Below are 22,042 nucleotides of genomic sequence, written 5' to 3' on the forward strand. Positions count from 1 at the left end.
TGATCAGTTTTGCGTCTGCATGCATTATGGCTGTTTGGAAGGATGTAATCCGCCTAGCACAAATAGTTCGCCTTAGGTGGAATACAAGCCTTTTTAAATAAATAAGATTCAGTGACAGGATCTAACACTAAGCCTAATTTAGGAATTTTTTTTTTCCCATTTTGTAATTACGGGGAAAAAAAATAGTAAAATAGGCCAAGTCTGCAAGCAAGACATAATTGCAAATCATTTCTACGTAGTAGAAGACCGTCCAGCATAAAGGTCCATTCCTAAGCATGGCTATTAATGGTCTTAAGTCCATCTCTCTCCAGCCAAATCAAATTCTAACAATGTAGCTTTACCTGTTCATTTCCTTTTCTTGATGCTGCTACACCAGTCCAGATGGAGACAGAGGACCAATGCCTGGTACATAGACTGGTGCAGCACCAGCAAGACAGACACATGGAAAGGAAATTACATTTCTTCTCCTTACCCTGCTACACGGGATGAATGCAGGCCCACTCCAAGCATGCCCACCCCAAGGCAGTATCTCCCTATAGTGCCTACAAGTGAATGTTAAGGAAGATCAAGTGGCAGCCTGAGGAAATCATCAGCCTGAGCCACACAGAGGAGGATTTTAAAGCTGCTGAATAAAGGCCTATTGGTTAGCCGTCTTTTAACATCTGAACCTTTAATAAGGGGAGACACTACCCTTACCATGACATTTCCCTTTGAGACACCAGAAGAGACTCTGCCTGTTTAACTGAAGGCAAAAACACAACCTTGCATAAGAAGGCCGGCACTAATTAAAAGTGACTAGGAGGGATCTCTGCTAATTTAGGTCTAACTCTGGGTACAGGCCACTAGGAAGACCACCTTTAATTTAGATCCTTCAAGAACATGTGACTAGATCTAGAACATGTCTACCATCTGTTTACTCAATTCTGCTATTGCCAGTGCTGCACCAGCTTCTATAACAGGTGATGAAGCCACTGAAAGACAACCTGGCTTCTGACTCCATCTCCATGCGTCTGGACTAGGGTAGAGTGCCTTCCAAACCACTCATTTTATAAACCTGTCATCCACACTCAGTCACCGTCTCCAAGCTGAAGAGCACTACCCGGTTTGGCTCCCTTATGAAAGGCTATTCTATTCCCTTTGTCATTTTGCTGCCCTTCTCTGTACTTTTTTCTAGTTCTGCTATATCTTTTTTCAGATGGGGCAACCAGAACCGTACACAATTCTCAAGATGTAGTCACACCATGGATTTATACAGAGGCACAATATTCAGTTTTATTCTCCACTCCTTTCCAAATAATTCTTAACATTCTATTTGCCTTCTTTTTTTTTAACCATTGCAGCACACCAAGCTAAAGATTTATTATCCCGAATGACTCCAAGGTCCTTTTCCTGCGTAATAATTCCTAAAATGGAACACAGCACTGTGTACAAAAGAAGATGAGTTTATTTTCTCTATGCACCACTTTGCACTTGCCTATATGAAATTTGTCCTGCCAGTGACGTGACCAGTTCCCCAGTCTCACAAAACCCTCTAGCAAGTCCTCAGTTTACTTACATTTTAACTACTTTGAATATTTGTGTAATTCATAAAGTTGATGACCTCACTTGTTGCTCCCTTTTCCAGATCCTTAATGAATAAGTTAAACACCGGTCCCAATGCACATCCCTGGGGTAGTCCATTTTCTCTCCCCCTCCTTGAGAAAAACTGACCATTTCGTTCTGTTTCCTCTCCAGGAGGCAGGAATGCCCCAATGCATATGTATGAGAAAGATTTGTATACTTGCAGATTCATTACTGGTTAGGTATGCCTCCAGGAGAGGGCTGAGAAACACTGCAACCAGCTGCCCAGTCCACAAAAGGACACTGCCTCCTATCCCTCAACTTCTGCATTTCCTGGGGAGTCTCTCGAGAACTCTCAAATCGAAATGCACTGCATCACGTTCACTCTTATCCAAATCAAAGAACTGTAACAGATTTGCTAAATCTATGGGGACTCTTCCTCATTAAACCATGTTTATATCTATGCCAGTAATGGCTTTCACCATTTTACCAGAAGTCTATCCAAATTCTCTCTCAGTAATGTTTTCCATCTAATTTGCCAGCACGATTATAAAGGATGCCCTTTTTAGTGCCTCTTTCCCCAAAAATAAAGAGTCAAAGCAGTAACATCTTCCCTTGTTTGCTGCATTTAGTTTGAATTTAAACCTGGTTACACAGCAAGTGCAACAGACGCTGCCTCCGCACCAGCTGCCAGCTAGGTTGCTCACAGCACAGCAGAGAAAGCTGACAGCTCTCTGCTAGGATGTAAATAAGTCGCAGAGCATGCTTTTGCCAACTTTAACTAAGCAGGCTAGATGTTGGATGTCCATTTCTGACTGCATATAGTGTTAAGTAGCCTATGGCTGGGTGCCTTAGTAAAATATATTAGATGTAAACAGTAAGGGGCTGTGGAAGAGTGATATAAAACGGTTTCTTCTTTGACATAAATCCCCAAAGAGAGGGAGTGACCATTCAAGACTCAAAGAATATTGCCAATTCATCAGCAGTGCAGAGCGCATTATAAAAAGCTTGGGTAAATCATTAGGCTTTCTTCATTTGAAATACCCACATTAATGAAAAGAGGAAAAGGTATATGCTGCTAACTGTAAAATCAGGCTCTCCTACCCTGCAAAACTAAGTTAATACATCTCAAACACCTATTTTTAAATCACCCATCACCACTGACCTCGAGATAAATTATTACAGAAAACAATAGCAAAGAATGTTTTCCAAAAGGTGCCTTCAGAATAGTATAAACCTTTGGGAAGCTTCTCTACTGCAGTATGAAAAACTCAAAGGGTACTTTCCCACAAAGTTCCTAGCGCCTGGGGACCCACAGCTAGACATGCTTTTAGCACATCCATATCAAATCAATTTGAAGGTTGGGCTCACTCAGTTCAACCTTAGAGAACTCTGCTCCCTTCAACAGATCATAAAGAAACTGAGTCCAGTGACAAGCTCTCACCTCCAACTTGTTTGTTGACCCTTATTTCTATATATACAAGGGCACTAACCTAGCAAACACAATATTGTACTCAAAATGAACATGCAGAGCATAAATCTACAAAGACTGAAGACTAGTACATGCAAATTTATCGTAAATGTCTTGAAAACCCAACTGTTTGTGGTGTTGCTAGGACAGGTTCAATAAAGTTTTGTTCTATACACAAAGAAGCAGAAAAATACAAATACCACCAAAAACCAAAAGAATCTTAATTTAAAAAAAAAAAAACCCTAGATGTTGGTATAATACAACACAAAGCCAGATTAAACAACTTGAATACCACAGACAATAAGATCAAACCTATTGGTTGTCATACAGATGTACGTACCAGTAACTAGGAGATCGGACACAAACACATGAGCTGCATGGGAATGTGTGGCCCTTGCCATTTTATGAAAATAAATTCCAACAAAGCAACAAAAATTTACAGAAGGATGATTTTTTTTTCCTTTTACATCTGTTTCAGTTCTTCAATAAGATTGTAAGGATAGTCTCATAGTACATGACTTTGGGATTTCTGTGATAAATAGAAACACAGAAATGACAGCAGAAAAGGACCAAACGGTCCACCCAGTCTGCCTAGCAAGCTTAGGGTAACATCTGCCACGCCATACCGGTCTCCCCCATAAGGATAGCATCAGGGGGTGGCATCTGCCATGCAAGCTACTCCCATACTTAGTTTCCCAAACCATCAAACTAAGAGGGCCTTAGTCTGAGTCCAATTCCCCGTTATCTCTTATCTCTTGCCTTTGAAGCAGAGAGCAATGTTGCAGTTACATCACAAGTATCAGGCTTATTGGTTAAGGGCAGTAACAGCCACATCAGCAAGTTACCCCCATACTTATTTGTTTTCCCAGACTGCAAAATTCAATGACTTGTTGGTCGCTGTCTGAATCCAATTACCCTTTTACCCCTGCCACTGAAGCAGAGAGAAAGATGGAGTTGCAGCAACAGTATGAAGGCTTATTGGTTAAGGGCGGTAACCACCGCACCAGCAAGTTACCCCCATGTGCTCTTTTCTTTATTTCCATCCTCGAGCCTTTAGGGACCCACAGGGTTTATCCCATGCTCCTTTGAATTCTCTCACTATTTTTATCTTCACCACCCCGGAAGGGCATTCCAGGCATCCTCCACCCTCTCTCTCTAGCAGGATCTTTGTACATGGACATTTTTCAATTATTTTATTTCAACACAAAAAAGTGTCAACAATTCAAGGCCTTATTAAAAAAAAAACAAAAAAACCCCACAACTATCCCCACTTCATGCCTATGGGGAAAAAAAAGTTATTGGGTAAAGCCCTTAATAAGAAAAGATGCAGTACGAGTCTTAACACATTAGTATTCTGAGCGAGGAATTTTCCACTGCTTCAGTAGCAATACCTCAAAATGCAAGATTCCTAAAGTTACCCCAACAAGAAAGCCATAATACACCTTACTTGCTCTTTATGTTGTCAGTTTCATCACTTCCTTAACAGCCAACATATTGACAAAAGAATGATGGAAATTAGTGCCCTGCTGCAATGTATACAAATGTCTACAATCCTGAAATGATTTCTGCATCTAGAAGTTATATACATATTGCAGAAAGGAACACAAAATGCTTTCTGCAGGGTCTCAGATAGACTACAAGCAACCAGAGCATTAAATAAATAAAGTTAGTAAAAGGTCTCTTCTCTTACTACTTTACACACTGAGCCAACTTATTTTTGCATAAGAGTGGACAGAAAAGTAACGTGCATATATTAAAATATCAATCCATGACACGGTTTCTCCGTACATGATTTCACTATCAATTTAGACATCACAGACCATGAAATGAAAGATTACTGGTGATGCTCCAGGGCCTTTCCCCAAGTGGTGAAAAAACCTTTTAAAATCCCCTATGACCATCAGCCTATCAGCCAAGGCTTGCAAGGGACAGAGGCAACGAGAGAACCAAACATCTCAGTCAAATAAAGGAACTTTTGACAGAGCGGAGGGAAGAGTAACTGCTAAGGGGGGCCCCAACCTGGACCACACAGAGGAAGGAAAATGGGGAGAGGGATGCACAGTGAATGGGGGTGGGCAGTAAAAGGTCTCCCCAGCCCAGGGATGCACAGTGAGAGGTCTCCCCTGCCCAGGGATGCACAGTGAGAGGTCTCCCCTGCCCTGGGATGCACAGTAAGAGGTCTCCCCTGCCCTGGGATGCACAGTGAGTGGGGGTGCACAGTGAAAGGTCTCCCCTGCTCTGGGATGCATAGTGAGAGGTCTCCCCTGCCCTGGGATGCACAGTGAGTGGGGGTGGGCAGTGAAAGGTCTCCCCTGCTCTGGGATGCATAGTGAGAGGTCTCCCCTGCCCTGGGATGCACAGTGAGTGGGGGTGGGCAGTGAAAGGTCTCCCCTGCCCTGGGATGCATAGTGAGTGGGGGTGCACAGTGAAAGGTCTCCCCTGCTCTGGGATGCATAGTGAGAGGTCTCCCCTGCCCTGGGATGCACAGTGAGTGGGGGTGGGCAGTGAAAGGTCTCCCCTGCTCTGGGATGCATAGTGAGAGGTCTCCCCTGCCCTGGGATGCACAGTGAGTGGGGGTGGGCAGTGAAAGGTCTCCCCTGCCCTGGGATGCATAGTGAGAGGTCTCCCCTGCCCTGGGATGCACAGTGAGTGGGGGTGGGCAGTGAAAGGTCTCCCCTGCTCTGGGATGCATAGTGAGAGGTCTCCCCTGCCCTGGGATGCATAGTGAGTGGGGGTGCACAGTGAAAGGTCTCCCCTGCCCTGGGATGCATAGTGAGAGGTCTCCCCTGCCCTGGGATGCACAGTGAGTGGGGGTGGGCAGTGAAAGGTCTCCCCTGCTCTGGGATGCATAGTGAGAGGTCTCCCCTGCCCTGGGATACACAGTGAGTGGGGGTGGGCAGTGAAAGGTCTCCCCTGCTCTGGGATGCATAGTGAGAGGTCTCCCCTGCCCTGGGATACACAGTGAGTGGGGGTGGGCAGTGAAAGGTCTCCCCTGCTCTGGGATGCATAGTGAGAGGTCTCCCCTGCCCTGGGATGCACAGTGAGTGGGGGTGGGCAGTGAAAGGTCTCCCCTGCCCTGGGATGCATAGTGAGAGGTCTCCCCTGCCCTGGGATGCACAGTGAGTGGGGGTGGGCAGTGAAAGGTCTCCCCTGCTCTGGGATGCATAGTGAGAGGTCTCCCCTGCCCTGGGATGCACAGTGAGTGGGGGTGGGCAGTGAAAGGTCTCCCCTGCCCTGGGATGCATAGTGAGAGGTCTCCCCTGCCCTGGGATGCACAGTGAGTGGGGGTGGGCAGTGAAAGGTCTCCCCTGCTCTGGGATGCATAGTGAGAGGTCTCCCCTGCCCTGGGATGCACAGTGAGTGGGGGTGGGCAGTGAAAGGTCTCCCCTGCCCTGGGATGCATAGTGAGAGGTCTCCCCTGCCCTGGGATGCACAGTGAGTGGGGGTGGGCAGTGAAAGGTCTCCCCTGCCCTGGGATGCACAGTGAGTGGGGGTGCACAGTGAATGGCTGCGTGGAGAAGATGAAAAGAAACTCCTCGAGAACGGGGTCCTCTCCTCTCCCTCCTCCCTTCTCGACCCCCTCCTCACCGGCGCGGCCGGGGCTGGCGGGGGGCTCGGGCCCCGCCGCCCCCTGGCTGTACGTGAGCCTGACGTCGCGCAGGAAGCTGCGGGTCTCGCGCACGTTGTGCTGCAGCCGCCCCAGGTACTTGTTGTAGCGGCTAAAGATGCGGTTCAGGTCCCGGCTGAAGGCCCCGCCGCCGCCCTCCATCCTGGGTGGCCTCCGAGGGCCGCGGCGCGGCCTCTCCCCTCTCCGCCGATAACAAACAAACCACCCCCAGCGCGCGCGCGGGCCCCGCCCGCCACGCAATCTTTCTCCTCTGGGCCGCGCATGCGACGCCTGCGGCGAGGACTGCCGGGACTCGTAGTTCCATCTCCAGCGAGGCGCCAGCGTGACTCCGTTCTGCAGCTGAGTGATGTCATACGCCCGCTTTTCACGCAGCCTTCACTCCTTAGCTGCTCAGAGAACGTGATTGGACGTCCCAGAGGCTGCCCGGGCAAGGGGCTTTAGGGTTGCTGTAGGAGCGCAATTGGTCCTGGTCTCTTGAAAAAATATCGGTCCAAGCTAATGCATCTAAAGACATCAATAGTAGCAAATTACTTTGCTGATGTTGTGTTAAGTAAACAATTTCTTATTCTACGTGCCCTGCATACCTCAGATTTCATGATCTTACATTCAAATTCTCTGTTTCTTTGTTTTGCCTTTGCTATGTCATTTGTCTTTACCTTTTATTTCCTTGCATCCAAGTAGATTGAGTACTATCCACAAATCCCTCCTCCAGGTCTATGCCACATAATACCTCTTAGCTCAACAACTAAAGAATTAATTTTCCAATCCCTCTTGTCTATTTGCAGATATCTTATTCATAACTGATTCATTTTAATCGCCTGTATATAACATGTCTATTACTACTGTTGTTGTTTTAATGTTATTTGTTATTAGTATCTATTCAATTTTCTCCAAGTTCATTTTCCTGTTCCATGTAAGACTCGCATGTTAAGTCACTCCAATGTTATATGTAAACCGAAATGATTAGCAACATTGTTGCTAGAATTTCGGTATATAAAAAATGTTAAATAAATAAATAAATAGATTAAAATGGTGATCATACTACTTTGTTTTGTCCAGCAGCAATCATTATTGAGAGGTATGAATTCATACATATATAAAGATTCTCATTACCAACACAATGAAGGCGTAGTTCTCAATTAAAATCCGAACTTCATATAAGCAGCCCCGTACATTATTAAAGGTTCATAAAGGAATTAGTTGAGGGACCTTCCGGTATAGACCCGAACCCTGATATTTATTATGGCTTTTTCAGCTCTGAAATCTCCAGAATTTACCATTCTTGAATCAAATTCCATTGATTGTCCAGATGTTGCTGAGCCTAATGGCATTGTATAACATAACATAACATGTTAGAGTGTTGTGAGAAAACTTTCAGACTATTACCTCATTGGATGCTATTAAACTAATTCCATAAATTAAGCCCATTCTGTGTATTGGACCCATGTCCCTCAGCCTTGGTACGGGCCAGAAAGGCATCTCTGTCTGATGTTCTGGCCAGTATTAATAATGTATTATTAGCTGAGGTTGTGTTTCCATCTTCTTTAAATTCAGCCCATACCGCGTTCTTGATCAGAAGATCATTCAGAGTTGTACTAATTAAAGTTCTGCTGTTTTTCATCTTCGTCAGTGGCTCCTGAATATTTTCTTTTGCAATATGTTTTAATTTTGGTTTTGATTGTTTTATGACTGTTTCAGTTGTACCCCGCTTAGAACTTTGGATATGGTTAACAAAACATAAAATAATAAGTAATTTAAAAAAAATGCAACAATGAAGATGATGTAATTATTTTATCAATCAAGCAAGAAACAGTTATAGGAATTAACTGGCCAATGCTCCTTCTGAGGCTTTAGTGAGGTTATGAGGAATATTGCTTTATTATTGTAAAATTGGATCTGGAGTGGTGGGAGGGTAAATGGAGGGGTGGATTATGTATTTATGTACATTACTGTGAACTCTGCAGGAATTGTGGATAACAGTGGAAATAAATAAAATAGATATATCAAACAAAGCTATTAAAAATATCCTATTACGTTTTTAAATTGAAAGGATGCCTCAAAAACCTAATAATAATCACCAGGACTACAAAAAAGCTGCAAAACTACTTTCTTCCCCTCCCAAGATGGAAAAAGTGCAGTGTTCTGGCTTGACTAGCAGTGAAATAGTGTCCTTACCCCTTCCCTCCCCCTTTCCAGGAAAACAATCAAAATACAGCTCTTGGTTTTTAGTTACATTTATTCCACAGAGCCAAACATGATCCAATATGTGCTGGTGTTGCCAATGTATATTTAATTGACTTTGTACCTAGCTGTCAAGTGTTTGAGTGACACAAGGGAGAAGCGCTAATAATTTATGAGCAGAGGAGGGACCCTGCACCTGCAGTCTACCTTCTCCCATTGCCTGCTTCACTTAGGTTTGTATATCACAGATTGTACAGACAAGCGAATGAAGACTTCCAGGTTGACATATAAAACATGCAGACAGGGGCAAACACACACACCCTCATACATAGTCTCACTCACACACACTCTTACACAGCCACACTCTCGCCACACACACATCCATACACAACTATTGTAACTAAACCTTGGATGTACACAGAGACACAAAAACACATCACAAATTAAACGGTGGTAAAAATTTTATTTCTCATGCCTAAAGAAAAGAAATGTTATTGGATCTAGACTCCAGATCCCTGTACACCTGGAAATCTCAGCATTGATTCTCAGTAAAACAGTAGTGGTATCCGGGAACATCTCAGACTGCTGCTATACGCTGAGTTCTCTCACCTCCTGGTATTTAAAGTTGATGTGTCCAGGCAGAGGCAACTCGAGAGATAATGTCAGAGAAGCCTCACTCCATGGGTTTGTCAAGACAAGCCACGATTTTACTTTACCCAGCATCCTAATTTACTCCAATGTTTGTAGGATAAAATTAACTAAACATAAAACTCCTACTCTAGAGGTAGAATGATGAGAAGTGTCAGCCCATCTCTAACCAATCACTTTTAATTAATGCCACAAAATCCCTGGCACGAAAGAGGAATGATATCAGAACCACACATCAGCTACATTACGAATAAACAAGCATCACAATGTTCACTGACATCTGAAGAGGGGGCCAGGTAAAAAATCGTCTCTAGATAATTCTTAAAATGAGCCAAAGAAAAGTATGAGAAGCTGCAAAGATCAGGGTTTCCTGTTCTCAGGCCACTTGACTTGGAGATGAAGGTATGGCTCTTCCCTACCCTAGCTCAAAGAGAGTTAGCAAGACCTTTCTGATTACAACATCCCTAGGACTGCTCTCTTTCTAAAGGCTTGTGGTTTGTTTTCCCCGTGTTGTAGGAAATGAGCCAGCTTACACGTTTTTTGTTTTGAGGAACTAAATTGTATTTCTCCACTGTCCCTTTTCCCAGAGCTGCTGTGTGTGTACATTATTTTGCAAACCCATGTAATACAGTCATGTTAATAAGGTGATCTGAATTTGAATTGTTCTCTGGTGTTGCAGTGATTTGTATGATAAATTCAGACTTCAGCTGCGTGAATGCACTCCCTGCTGCATCAACCAAAAAAAACAAAACCAAAAAACTTGCTCCACTACTTTTCTAGTACTTAAAAGTACTTTCGAGAGGCTTGTAAGGCAGCATGTGGACAACTCACTGTAAGAAGGCAACAAAAAAGGAGACCTCAATCACCAAATCCACAAACGAGGGCGGAGTGGTAGCTCGGAAAAACAAGACTGAGTAGCTCAGGAGGCCCCTGCATGCTCAGTAAAGTTGTACCGAGACGGGCTGTTGGGCTCCTCACGCCACAAGTCAGCCCTGCTTTACGGTTCAGGCACTGACTGTGACATTGCATGACCCTGCCATTCTGTATGATGATGGGCACTCTGGTCTTTACATTTGCTTTAAATGTAGAAAAGCCAACATTTTTAGCAGATCTGAGTTGGACAATTAGTTTGTAAGTTTGAGTCTGCCAAGTCACCTACACAGACAACCTACCTAGATGTTGACTTTTCCTCTGCAGGCTTCCCCTAACTTCAATCCAATATGAAACTCTGATAGCACAATCACCTTTCCTCAACACTGCAGAAAGATTGACTCCTACTGGGTACTTGTGACCTAGAGTGGCCACTATCGGAGACAGGATACTGGACTTGATGGATCTTTGTTCTGTCCCAGTATGGCAATCTCCTCTCCTTCTTACTGGCTTCTGCCAGTAATGTGAACTGTTTCTTGCATTTAAAAATATTAAGTTTTCATTGCAATCTTGCAAACACATCCCTGTTTATATAATTGAGCAAGAACCTGGAAACTCCTTTTCCGGGCATTGCTGGGAAAACTGTGTGTTAAACAGTCCTGATAGGTAAATTGAGGCCCCCTTGGACAATTTCTTAGGTAAATATGGAGAACATTTGCTAATCGGGAACCCTTTTACCTTCGCAAAGGCATGGATGAGACCACCCATGAGACATCATAGCCCATCATATTCCATCCACAATGCTGTCAGGTGGATGGAATAAAGTGCCTCTCTTTCTGGAATATTTTATTTTAATTTCTCGGGGACACCAAATCCAAACACAATGCTTAGAATTCCTCAAGATACCTTTCTTTTGTTTATTGCTTGTTTGCTTGTTTGTTTTGTAAGTATATGTTCCCTTAAGTTTCACTAAGCATTGGCGAGGCACAGGTAGCCCTCATTACAAACGAGTTATCTTTCCTCTTTGAATTGATTCTCCAAAACATAGGGGGAAACTAATGAAAATGTTTAGGAAAAAAATCACCTTCGCGACTCTCTTAGAAGGATATCCCCATAGCACCTTTGTCATTAGAGACACAAGGCGGATGGCACCTTACAGACCAGCCAATTTATTGGAGGACAGAGCCCACTTCCTCAGGCATTTGTCATTAGTAACACTAACTATATCTGAGCTTGAAGAAAGCTCTTAGCTATAAGAAAGTCATTTCTACCATGCTCTCCCGTGCATTTATAAAGGCCCACTTCCACTCCCACCCCTTTTGGAAGCGTGAGCTGAGCAAAGCTGGATGCACTCGGTGCTGTGCTGTCCGGACCCGGCATTCAGAAAGCAGTGCCGCTATCCTATCCTCTGTACCTGCTCATCTTGTAGCTGTGCAAGCTGAGGGTACCCAGGAGCTCAGATTTTTCCACTGCTTCCCTGGAGCGCCTGCACGAACATGAGAGCAGCTGAAGTTTACCAAGTGGCAGGAAAGCGGCGCTGCCAGGACCGGAGCGGGCAGAGGAGCTCGTGCGAGGGGTTTGCATGGCAATAAGAGCCAGGTAAGACCGGGGAGCAGCCGGGCCAGGGCCCGGGGAAGCCGCCTGCACGAGCGCCTCTGCAGCACCACGCGCCACTGACAGCTCCCAGGCTGCCGCGGCTCAACCGAGCGTGAAACGGGCTCTGGCCCCGCCCTGCCCAGCTCTGGCTCGCTATTGGAGGAGGCCGCTGCCGGTCAGCGCTCAGCCGGCGGCGTCGGGGTAGGCTGCGCTGCTTGGGCTGCGGGAGTTTGTAGGGCTGCAAGCGCGGGGCTGCGCCCGCCGCCGGCCCCCAACCAGAATGCGGGTGCTGGGGCGGGCAGGAGGCGCTGCCGGGCACAGGCGGTGAGCAGCCCCGGCTGCATCCGCCTCTCGCCCCTTTCCTGGCTTTTGCTTTCCCTGCCGCCCCGCAGGCAATGAAGCGCTGCAAATCGGACGAGCTGCAGCCCGAGGAGGACGGGGCCGAGGATGGGTCCACGGAGACTCGGGCCTGGGAGGCACCTGCAGAGCCGGGCCCCCCGGCCATCACCCGGAGCAAGCCCCCGGACCTGAAGGTAAGCGATCTGCACAGGTAGGTGGAGGATGGGGCTGGCTCTTCGGGCGAGACTGTGCTTAGAGGGTCTTCCATGGGAAGACGAGAGGCCGTGCCGCTGCAGTTGGCACTTGGGTTGCCAGCGTTCAGAGCACATAAGGGGCTCCGATTTGGGGAGAGGTGATGAGCTGTGATGGAATGAAACTGCTTCGGCCGGCTCTGCTGCTTGGGAGGGTCTCCTGGAGAGGCATGCAGGACTGCTTCCTTGGACAGCTCCTTCATTAAAGCGATAAATGCCATGCACCCTTAGCCGCCTGGAACCCCCAGCAGGAGCTGCCGAGGAGGGGAGCAAACGCCTCTGGTCCCAGTGCACTGAAATGCTCAAATTATATTGCAACTGAATAAAAAAAAAAAGAAAAACCCACGCACAGCTGCTGATTTTTATAAAGGGGAATGTTTATTTTCATTTTGTTTCTCCAGATTGCATTCTCTATTTCTGCGTAGAGAGATTTGAAATTGTTAGAAACTTTCCATGCCAAAGACAGCACCAAAATGCATCAGTTCATAAGAACATAGCAAGGGTTCAGCAAAGCCAGTGTCCGGTTTCCAACAGCAGCCAATCCAAGTCCCAAGTACCTGGCAGAATCCCAAATACTAGATAGATCCCATGCTGCTGTGCTTCCCATCTCTTTGCTGGGTGTGACATGCTGAAGTCAGAAAACCTGCATAATAAGGTGGTAGGGCTCATCCATTTGAAACTCTGTAAATATTATGAATCCATGGTACTAGAAAAAATGACTGGTATCATAACCCTGAGAGAATAGCAGAGAGTGAATTCCTTATGATCACCTGGCATATTCCTATTTCAACTGATAAAAAGCTTGATACTAGAAAAGCAGACCGTGTGGTAAAGGAGAAAAACACAAGAGCAGCATTACTATTAAAAGCGTCTGTATCAAATGACTATTCTTATGGAGAGCAAGAAGGATTCTTTGGGATCCCGCTGGATATTTGTGACCTGGACTGGCCACTGTCAGAGAGAGTGCTGAGCTTGATGGACCTTTGGTCTGACTCAGTATGGCATTACTTATGTTCTTATGGACAAGCCATGCCTTTCCTCGTCTACTTGGTTAATAGTTTACAGACTTTTCTTCCAATAACTTTTTTTTTTTAATCCAGTTTCGCTAATTGTCTTTATCATCTCCTCCAGCAATGAATTCTAGAGCTTAATTATGTGTTGCATGAAAAAGTATTTTCTCCAATTTATTGCAAATGTGCTGCTTAGTAAGTGCTTGGAGCGTCTCCATTTTCTTCTCCAATTCCCTCCTAAGAACTCCTAACATTTTGCTTGCTTTTTTGACTGCTGCGGCACGCTAAGCCCAGGAATTCAAGAGATTTGCTTCAGCTACTGAAAAATCCAGTCAAAGACCTCTGACCTTTATAGCTCTCCTTCAATCCCTCCTTCTCATCATTTATGTTGTATTATACCTTAATTATGTTTATTCAGCAGGAAGTTTTTCAATTGCAATTTTGTCAGCTGTTATTTTAAATGTTACAGATAGACTGAAGGTTAAGTATCAGAGGCTGAAGGATCTGAATATGTACACCCTGGAGGAGGGGCAGGGGGGATATGATACAGACCTTCAGATACCTGAAAAGTTTTAATGATCCATGGTCAACAAACCTTTTCCATTGGAAACAATTTAGTAGAACTAGGGGTCATGATTTGAAACTCCAGGGAGGAAGACTTAGAACCAATGTCAGGAAATATTTCTTCATGGAGAGGGTGGCGGATGCCGGGAATGCCCTTCCGGAGGAGGTGGTGAAGACCAAAACTGTGAAGGATTTCAAAAGGGCATGGGATAAACACTGTGGATCCCTAAAGGCTCGAGGATGGGAGTAAATAAAAAGGCTTGGGGGTAACCTGCACGGAGCGGCAGTTACTACCTTGGGAAGCTTGCTGGGCAGACTTGATGGACCATTTTGGTCTTTTTCTGCCATCATTACTATGTTAATATGTTAACCTCCTGTACGTTTGTCCTCTCCTCATTTAGAATCCCTATCTAACCCACCCCAAAAAAGGGACCAACCTGATGCTCAGTTGGTGACATCGTCTTCTGCATTGCACTCATTCATTTGTCCTGAACAAGGATATTTATTTATTTATCTATTTAATACTTTATGTGCTTTATTTATTTATTTATTTATTTATTTATTTATTTAATTTATTTATTTGTTTGTTTATTTTTATGCCGGTATTAGTAGATACATCATACCTGTTTTACATCAGAACTGAGGTGGAAATTACATCAAACAGGTACAGGGGATGGGGCTACATAGAACAATGAAGAGAAATTAGCCAGAAAAGGCAAACAAGAAAGATGACAGGTAAACAGTGAGAACATAACTTTATACAAGCCTATATATGGGTTCAGCTCAGGTACTGCTGCATCGAGAGGTTGAAGGGTAAGGGGGATGTAATCTGGGTAAGCCTGTTTGAATAGCCAGCTCTTTAATTTATTTTTGAATTTGACGGTCCAGGGCTCAAGTCGGAGGTTTGTTGGTAGTGAGTTCCAGCGGGTGGGACCAGCAATGGAGAAGGCTCGGTCCCTCGTGGAGGTGAGGTGAGCCTTCTTGAGGGATGGGATATGGAGGGTTCCTATATTGTTTGCTCTGGTGGGGTGGTCTGAGAGTGTGAGACTCATCCCACCAGTTGGAGTTGTGTCCGTAGATGGATTTGTGCACAATAGTGAGGGTTTTATAGAGGAGCCAATGAAGGTCTTTCAGAATGGGGGTGATGTGATCAGATTTGCGGGCATTTGTGATGGTCCTCACTACCACATTCTGGAGCATTTGAAGCGGTTTTAAGGTGGAATAGGGGAGACCTAGGAGTAGGGAGTTGCAGTAGTCCATTTTGGATGAGAGGGTGGCCTGAATGACGGTGCGGAAATCATGGGTATGGAGTAAGGGTTTTAGTTTTTTCATGACTTTAAGCTTGAAGAAGCCTTCCTTGAGAATTGCATTGATGTATTGTTTTAGGTTCAGTTGCTGGTCAGTCAGGACACCAAGGTCTCGTACATAGTGCTGAGCGGAGATGGAGCTAAATGCCGGGTCATTTGTAAGGGCAGGTCTGGGGCTTTGGTGTTGGGATATGAAGAGCAGTTCTGACTTGGTGGTGTTTAAGGCAAGGTGGAGATTTGTGAGAAGGATATTAATGGAAGCAAGGCATTTCTCCCAGAATTTTAGAGATAGATTCATGAATGGGTTTGATGATTTGGACGTCGTCGGCATAAAGGTAGAATTTGAGGCCCAGGTCAGATAGGAGCTGGCAGAGGGGGGTGAGGGTAAATATTGAATAAGGTGGATGAGAGGGAGGAACCTTGGGGAACTCCTTGGGTGAAGGCGTAGTGATTGGATTCAGCCTTGCCTATCTTATTAAAAGTAGGATTTCATGGGCATAGGTGGGGGAAGGAAGAATTATATTTAGAGAAAGGATTGATACTTCTCAGAAAGTAAAACAAGGTCCTTCTCTCCAGCTAAGAATTAGGGACTCGTTTTAGACCATCAGGGATTAAGGCGGATGTGGGGGGGGGGGGGGGGGGAGCGGGTGCTCAGGAAGCCTGGGCCTGTGCGTGGTCAGATGAAGGTTAAGAAGGATTTACATAAATGACATTCAGTGGGCAAAGGTTTGTCCAAGGATCCTCCCCCTCCTTCCAAGACCCAGCAAGGGTTGGGGAACAGTCAATAGGAAAAAGATGTGTAGTTCTACACATTCGTCTGACATAAGAATTTGTGGGTTTCCCCTTATTATCCAGCACGGTGTTGCTGTTGCCATAGAGATGCCAGAAATAGAAGAAACTTTAAGTCCTGCTGGGTGTGTGTGGAGGGGAGCCAGGGAGTAGCTGCACTTTCCTGTCTGTCTTCTGTCCTCCTCCGGTTCCCAGAAGAGGGTGCTTGCTCTGAGCAGATGCTTGCGATACGCTGTGTTCTCGTCTTTTTTTGAGCTAATGTAACACAGAAGTCAACAGGAAATTAAAGCTTACAGAAGAGATCCAAGCAAGCCTTTTACAGCTGACTGTGTCGCCGTTCCCAGGATGGAAATGAGCATGCAAATGCAAGAACAGAGAACCCCCAGCAAACCTGCTTCCCAGTACATTCACAATGAATATTCATAAGATATATTTGCATATGTAGGTGAAAAACGAAGGTTACTTTGCTTAACTCTGAAGGCCAGAGCTGTTCTTGAGAACTGGATTTGGGATGCTGCATTTTTAGAGGGGAGGGTGCAGGGGCTGATAGAAGTAAGAATGGACTAGTGAATGTGGAATTTGTCCACTGGGGGCTGTAGACTGAAGTGAGAACAATGCAGGGAGGAGACCAATCCTAAAAGAGCGAGGTAATGACATAAGGACACACTGACGTTCAGTCTTCTTCCTGATGTAGAAAGGAGCACTTTACAGCTTAGATCAACCTGAACCATTCCGGTTATCTTCTTGCTTGGTGTGGTTTATTTTGTTTGTCATATTGTATTGTAATTTTTGCAGTTGTACATTGCTTTGAGTAGTCTTTTAATTTGTACCTGGAGAATGGTTTATAACTGTTTAAATAAAAAATAACCCTTGTTTATTATAAAAATGTGAATGCAAATGTCACCAAAGACAGTTGCAAAGCTATTTGATGTTCATACATTCCTCTACAATGTTTCTTAAATCCTCTGTTACCAGTGCAGGATAATTTCACCCTAACATTGTCATCAATAGGTTTTCCCCCATGATCATTTTATTTTCCATTCTGGGTGCTTGTCCTGATTACAAGGGTTTCTGTAGCACAGCAGTGACAGTACACCTCAGTCCTGCCCTGCCAGACTTAGAAACACAGTACAGTGCCTTCCTTATACAGATACAGTAAGTGCTCTGGGCACTGCAGCCCTTTCTGCTATCTTTGTAGACAACAGGAATAATCTGCCTACAGAGCATTGCCAAACAATGGCACAGGCCGTAAATATCAGCACAGAAAGAGAAAGTAACAACCGGAAGAATGAAAACTATCACCTTAGGGCAGGAAGAGGAACTGGAATAAAACTAAATTGCCTGGGTGATGATTTGGAACAACTAAAGCAAATCATTATCACACTGCAGGATGTAATAAATCAAAAGGACAAACTAAAGAGTAACAAATCAGCAGGATCCCACGAATTCACCCCAGCTTCATTAAACGTGAAATTACAAACTTGTTACTAGCAATCCTTAAACATGGTTTAGTAAAGGGAAGTCTTGCCTTACCAAGCTAGTAGACCCTTTTAAGGAGTAAAAAAGCACGAGATAAAGATGTATATTTGGGTTTTCAGAAGGCATGTGACAAAGTCCCCCAGGAGAGACTCCTCAGGACATTACAAACTCGTGGGACAGGAGGCAGTGTCCTGGTTAAAAGGCCGGAAACAGAAGGTGAGACTGAATGGTCAGGTTTCCAAATGGAGAGAGGTCATAAGTGGAGTGCCCCAGGGATCGGTACTGAGACCTGTGCTGTTTAACAGATTCATCAATGATCTGGAACAATGAGTGGGGATGTTCAGATTTTTGCAGATGATGCAAAATTATTCTCATAACAGAGGGCACAGGGGTATCCTACATGGAGCAGTAGTTACTATGCTTAAATAAATAATAATAATAATAATAATAATAATAAAAACTTGCTGGGCAGACTGGATGGACCGCTTGGGGTTTTTCTGCTGACATTTACTATGTTATTATCTTTTATTAAAACAGCAGCAGATTGTGAGGATCTGCAGAAGGACCTTGTAAGCCTAGAAGATTGGGCAACTGAACGGCAGCTAAAATTTAATGTGGACAAGTGAAAGTGATGCACATAGGAAAACATAATCCCAAGTACAGGTGCCCGATGCTGGGTTGTGTATTGGGAGTCACCACCCAGGAAAAGGAGCTTGAAATCTTTATGAATTATAGCTTGCAATTCTCAGCTCAGTGTGCAGAGGCAGTCAAAAAACAAACAGAAGGTTAGGAATTATTTGGAAAGGAATGGATGCTACATAGGTTAGGGCTTGGAAAAGAAATGATTGAGAGGGGACATAATAGAAATGTATAAAATCATGAGTGGGATGGAACCAGTAAATAAAAGACACTCCGGGATATTAACAACCAGCAAATTTAAAATAAATCACAGGAACTATTTTTTCACTAAGCTATGGAATCTGTTGCTGGAGGACGTAGTGAAGGCAAATAACATGGTGGGGTTGCCAACCAGCTCCAGATTTTCAGGATAGGTTGATCCAATCCTGATTTTACTCTCCTGCACGCAGATACTTATAGTCTTGAGGGAATGCAATAGGTAAATCAGAATTAGTCCCAGCATGCAATGGGGTAAAACCAGGACTGGATCAACCTGTCCTAATAATCTGCAGCCGATTGGCAACCCTAGGTTCAAAAGAGGATTGGATAAGTTCCTGAAGGAAAAGTCCATAACCAGATATTAGCCAGGTAGTCTTGGGGAAAGCCATCGCTATCCCTGGGAGTGAGTAACAGGCATTAGATCTACTTTATGGGATCTGTTGGGTACTAAATAATGATCCGGACTGGCCACTGTCAGAGGCAGGACGCTGGACTTTATGGACCTTGCTCCGACCCAGCCTGGCACTTCTTGTGTTCTTAAATTAGGTAGAAATAGTCAAGAGAATAATTTCCCATAGCCGTAAAGTAGCTGCAGACCTTGAAGGTAATTTTGGAAGGGAAGCCACACATACAAAGTGCGCGAACCTTTCACTTCTCTGAAAGAGTTGTCTTTTTAAGCAGGACAATCTGCTTGAGTGAATTCCTCTTTAGTCAGATAAATCCCTTTCAGGCCAATGCAATATCGGCGCGCATTTAACGGGCGCTCGTGATTGCGTGCCCGCTCCTGTAACACGAGCCGGTCCACCTCTCCGGGGTGCCCAATTTAATATTTAAATGGGATGCTGTGGTAAAAAGGAGGCGCTAGGGGGACACTGTGCACCCCTGGTACCTCCTCGGCAGTGGGCACCCAGGTTAGGACAAGGGACGCTGAATTTTAGGAAAGTGCATGCTCGTTAACTGAGCGTCCCTTGTCCTAACCTGACCGCTGGCCCACTTTTATTTCTTTTTTTAATTCTCCTATTTCAGTTCCTACAACTTAATATCGCAACAATATTAAGTCAGAGGAACAGAAAAGCAGTATTTTTCTGTAATTTGTTTGGCCTCCTGCTCCAGGCAGGTTTTTATTTTTGCAGGGTAAATGTACTTGACAGTGCACATTTTTTTTTTAATCGGGGGGAAATAGGTAATAGTCACATCAACATGAATTTACGTCATGAGTGCTGTTACCTATGCGCTCACTTGGACGCGCTTAACCGCCGTTTTGCATAGGGGGTTATGGACGTGCGTCCAATTGTGTGCTGAGCCGAGCGCTGTGGACAGCGCAGGGTATTGCATTGGCCTGTTTGAGTATTGCCCGTAGGCACTAAAAGGGGGTTGAATTAGCACCATCATCGTCCTCCAAATGCATAAATACAGACTATGGCCTGAGTGGCAGTGATGGGAAGGAGAATGCGAGTCAGCAGTGTAGTGCTGTCAGAAAGAAAGCTAGCACTATGCTGGCTTTTATACACAGGTACACTATGTAAAAACTTCATTCTCCTGCCCTATCCAGCATTAAGGAAGCCTGTTTGAAGGTTTGTGGTGCCACGTTTCATGCGGGAGGTACAGAACTTTCAGATTATGAAGTTCTTAGCTCTTCCCTGCTGGTCCTCTCTGAATGGCCTGCACTCTGTAACTCGCATGCAACTGCTGCCTGGCCTTCAGTGGCACGCATTGCTTAATATTCTCTTTTTCAATCTTTTTCCTCGCTAAAAGAAAATTCAGCAGCTCTCAGAGGGCTCTATGTTCGGCCATGGTCTGAAGCACCTCTTCCACAGCCGCCGGCGGTCCCGAGAACGGGAGCAGCAGAGCCCTCAGGACACGTGGCAGCAGCAGCAGCAGCAGCACCCGGGGATGTCAGACCGGGACTCGCCGGATGAGAAGGAGCGCTCTCCAGAAATGCACCGGGTGTCTTATGCCGTGTCCTTGCACGACCTGCCCGCCCGGCCCACGGCCTTCAACAGGGTGCTCCAGCAGATCCGCTCCCGTCCCTCCATCAAGAGGGGCAGCAGCAGCAGCAGCCGGAGGAGTAAGAGCGGGCCCTCTGAACCCCAGAGGAGCAGCAGCCCCCACCTGCTGCGAAGGGCCCCCCAGGACAGCAGCCTCACAGCCATCCTGCACCAGCACCAGGGCAGGCCGCGGTCTTCCTCCACCACAGACAGCAGTGCCCTGACTGGGGAGAGCGCAGCCACCTATCTGCTGCCAGACGAACCCGAGAGAAGCCTGGACAAGGTAAGGAGGTGATGCGAGCGAAGGCAGGGGTGCAGGACAGCCCGGAGCGGTCAGCAGGCAAAGGGCCTTGCTGCCCCTCTCCTCGCTCCAAGCAGAAAGGGGCAGGATCCAGCAGGGCAGAAGTCACGGGGCAATCACCCTGCCCCTTTTTACTTGGCAAGTTTGCACAGACCCCAAAAAGGGCTAAGATACCTCTGAGAGGGGAAGGCTTTGTGTTTTATTTCTAATGTTTTGCCGGCTCTCTTTGGTTTTTTTCATTGACTTTATAAAACAAAAGTGAACAAACCTCCTCCCCTCCACAAAATTCTGAGTTGTGGGAAGGGTGAGTTTTGTTTTGTTTTTTTATAATTAAATTCAGGGTGTGTCATCACGTTTTTCATTTTGTTTAAAAATTAATGCACAGTCCTAGCTGCCTCTGCTGTCTGCATCTCAGGGTGCTGCTGCCCCTCCATGGTCGTCTGTGCTGTATGCGTCTCAGGATGCTGCTGCTTCTCCACAGCTGGCTGTGCTGTATGCGCATTCTGAAGTGCTGCTGCCCCCTCTGTAGCTGTCTGTGCTGTATGCATTTTCTGGGGTGCTGCTGATCTCTTTGCATCTGACTGTGCTGTATGCATCTCAGGGTCCTGATGCCCCCTTTGCAGCTGTCTGTGCTGTATGCATCCTTAGGAGCTACTGCCCTCTCCACAGTTGACTGTTTTATTTGCATATACTTGGCATCTCAAGGTACTGCTCTGGCCTCCCTGAGGTCTCGCTGCAGCTGTCTGTGCTGTATGTATACTCTGGGTGTCTCTGTGCTGCTCTTTCCTCCCTGAGGTCTCGCTGCAGTTGTCTGTGCTGTATGTATACGCTGGGTATCTCTGTGCTGCTCTTTCCTCCCTAAGGTCTCGCTGCAGTTGTCTGTGCTGTATGTATACTTTGGGTATCTCTGTGCTGCTCTTTCCTCCCTGAGGTCTCGCTGCAGCTGTCTGTGCTGTATGTATACTCTGGGTATCTCTGTGCTGCTCTTTCCTCTCTGAGGTCTCGCTGCAGTTGTCTGTGCTGTATGTATACTCTGGGTGTCTCTGTGCTGCTCTTTCCTCTCTGAGGTCTCGCTGAAGCTGTCTGTGCTGTATGTATCCTCTGGGTATCTCTGTGCTGCTCTTTCCTCCCTGAGGTCTCGCTGCAGCTGTCTGTGCTGTATG

General features: G+C 45.6%; 2 protein-coding genes across 2 annotated transcripts in view; one reads left to right on the forward strand and one right to left on the reverse strand.

Moving 5' to 3' along the window:
• DSTYK (dual serine/threonine and tyrosine protein kinase) overlaps window positions 1-6,962 on the reverse strand; it is a 46,577-nt gene extending 39,615 nt beyond the window's left edge. Inside the window, exon 1 of the mRNA XM_029573860.1 lies at window positions 6,620-6,962. Coding sequence (XP_029429720.1) covers window positions 6,620-6,800 — 181 coding nt within the window. The 5' untranslated portion in view covers window positions 6,801-6,962. The remainder of the gene's footprint in view (window positions 1-6,619) is intronic.
• A 5,197-nt stretch (window positions 6,963-12,159) lies between these two features.
• Window positions 12,160-22,042, forward strand: part of TMCC2 (transmembrane and coiled-coil domain family 2) — a 46,124-nt gene continuing 36,241 nt past the window's right edge. Inside the window, exons 1-2 of the mRNA XM_029573862.1 lie at window positions 12,160-12,487; window positions 20,346-20,861. Of these exons, the coding sequence (XP_029429722.1) occupies window positions 12,350-12,487; window positions 20,346-20,861 (654 nt within the window). The 5' untranslated portion in view covers window positions 12,160-12,349. The remainder of the gene's footprint in view (window positions 12,488-20,345; window positions 20,862-22,042) is intronic.

Source organism: Rhinatrema bivittatum, chromosome 12 (genome assembly GCF_901001135.1).
Source record: "Rhinatrema bivittatum chromosome 12, aRhiBiv1.1, whole genome shotgun sequence".
In the NCBI taxonomy this organism is placed as follows: domain Eukaryota; kingdom Metazoa; phylum Chordata; class Amphibia; order Gymnophiona; family Rhinatrematidae; genus Rhinatrema; species Rhinatrema bivittatum.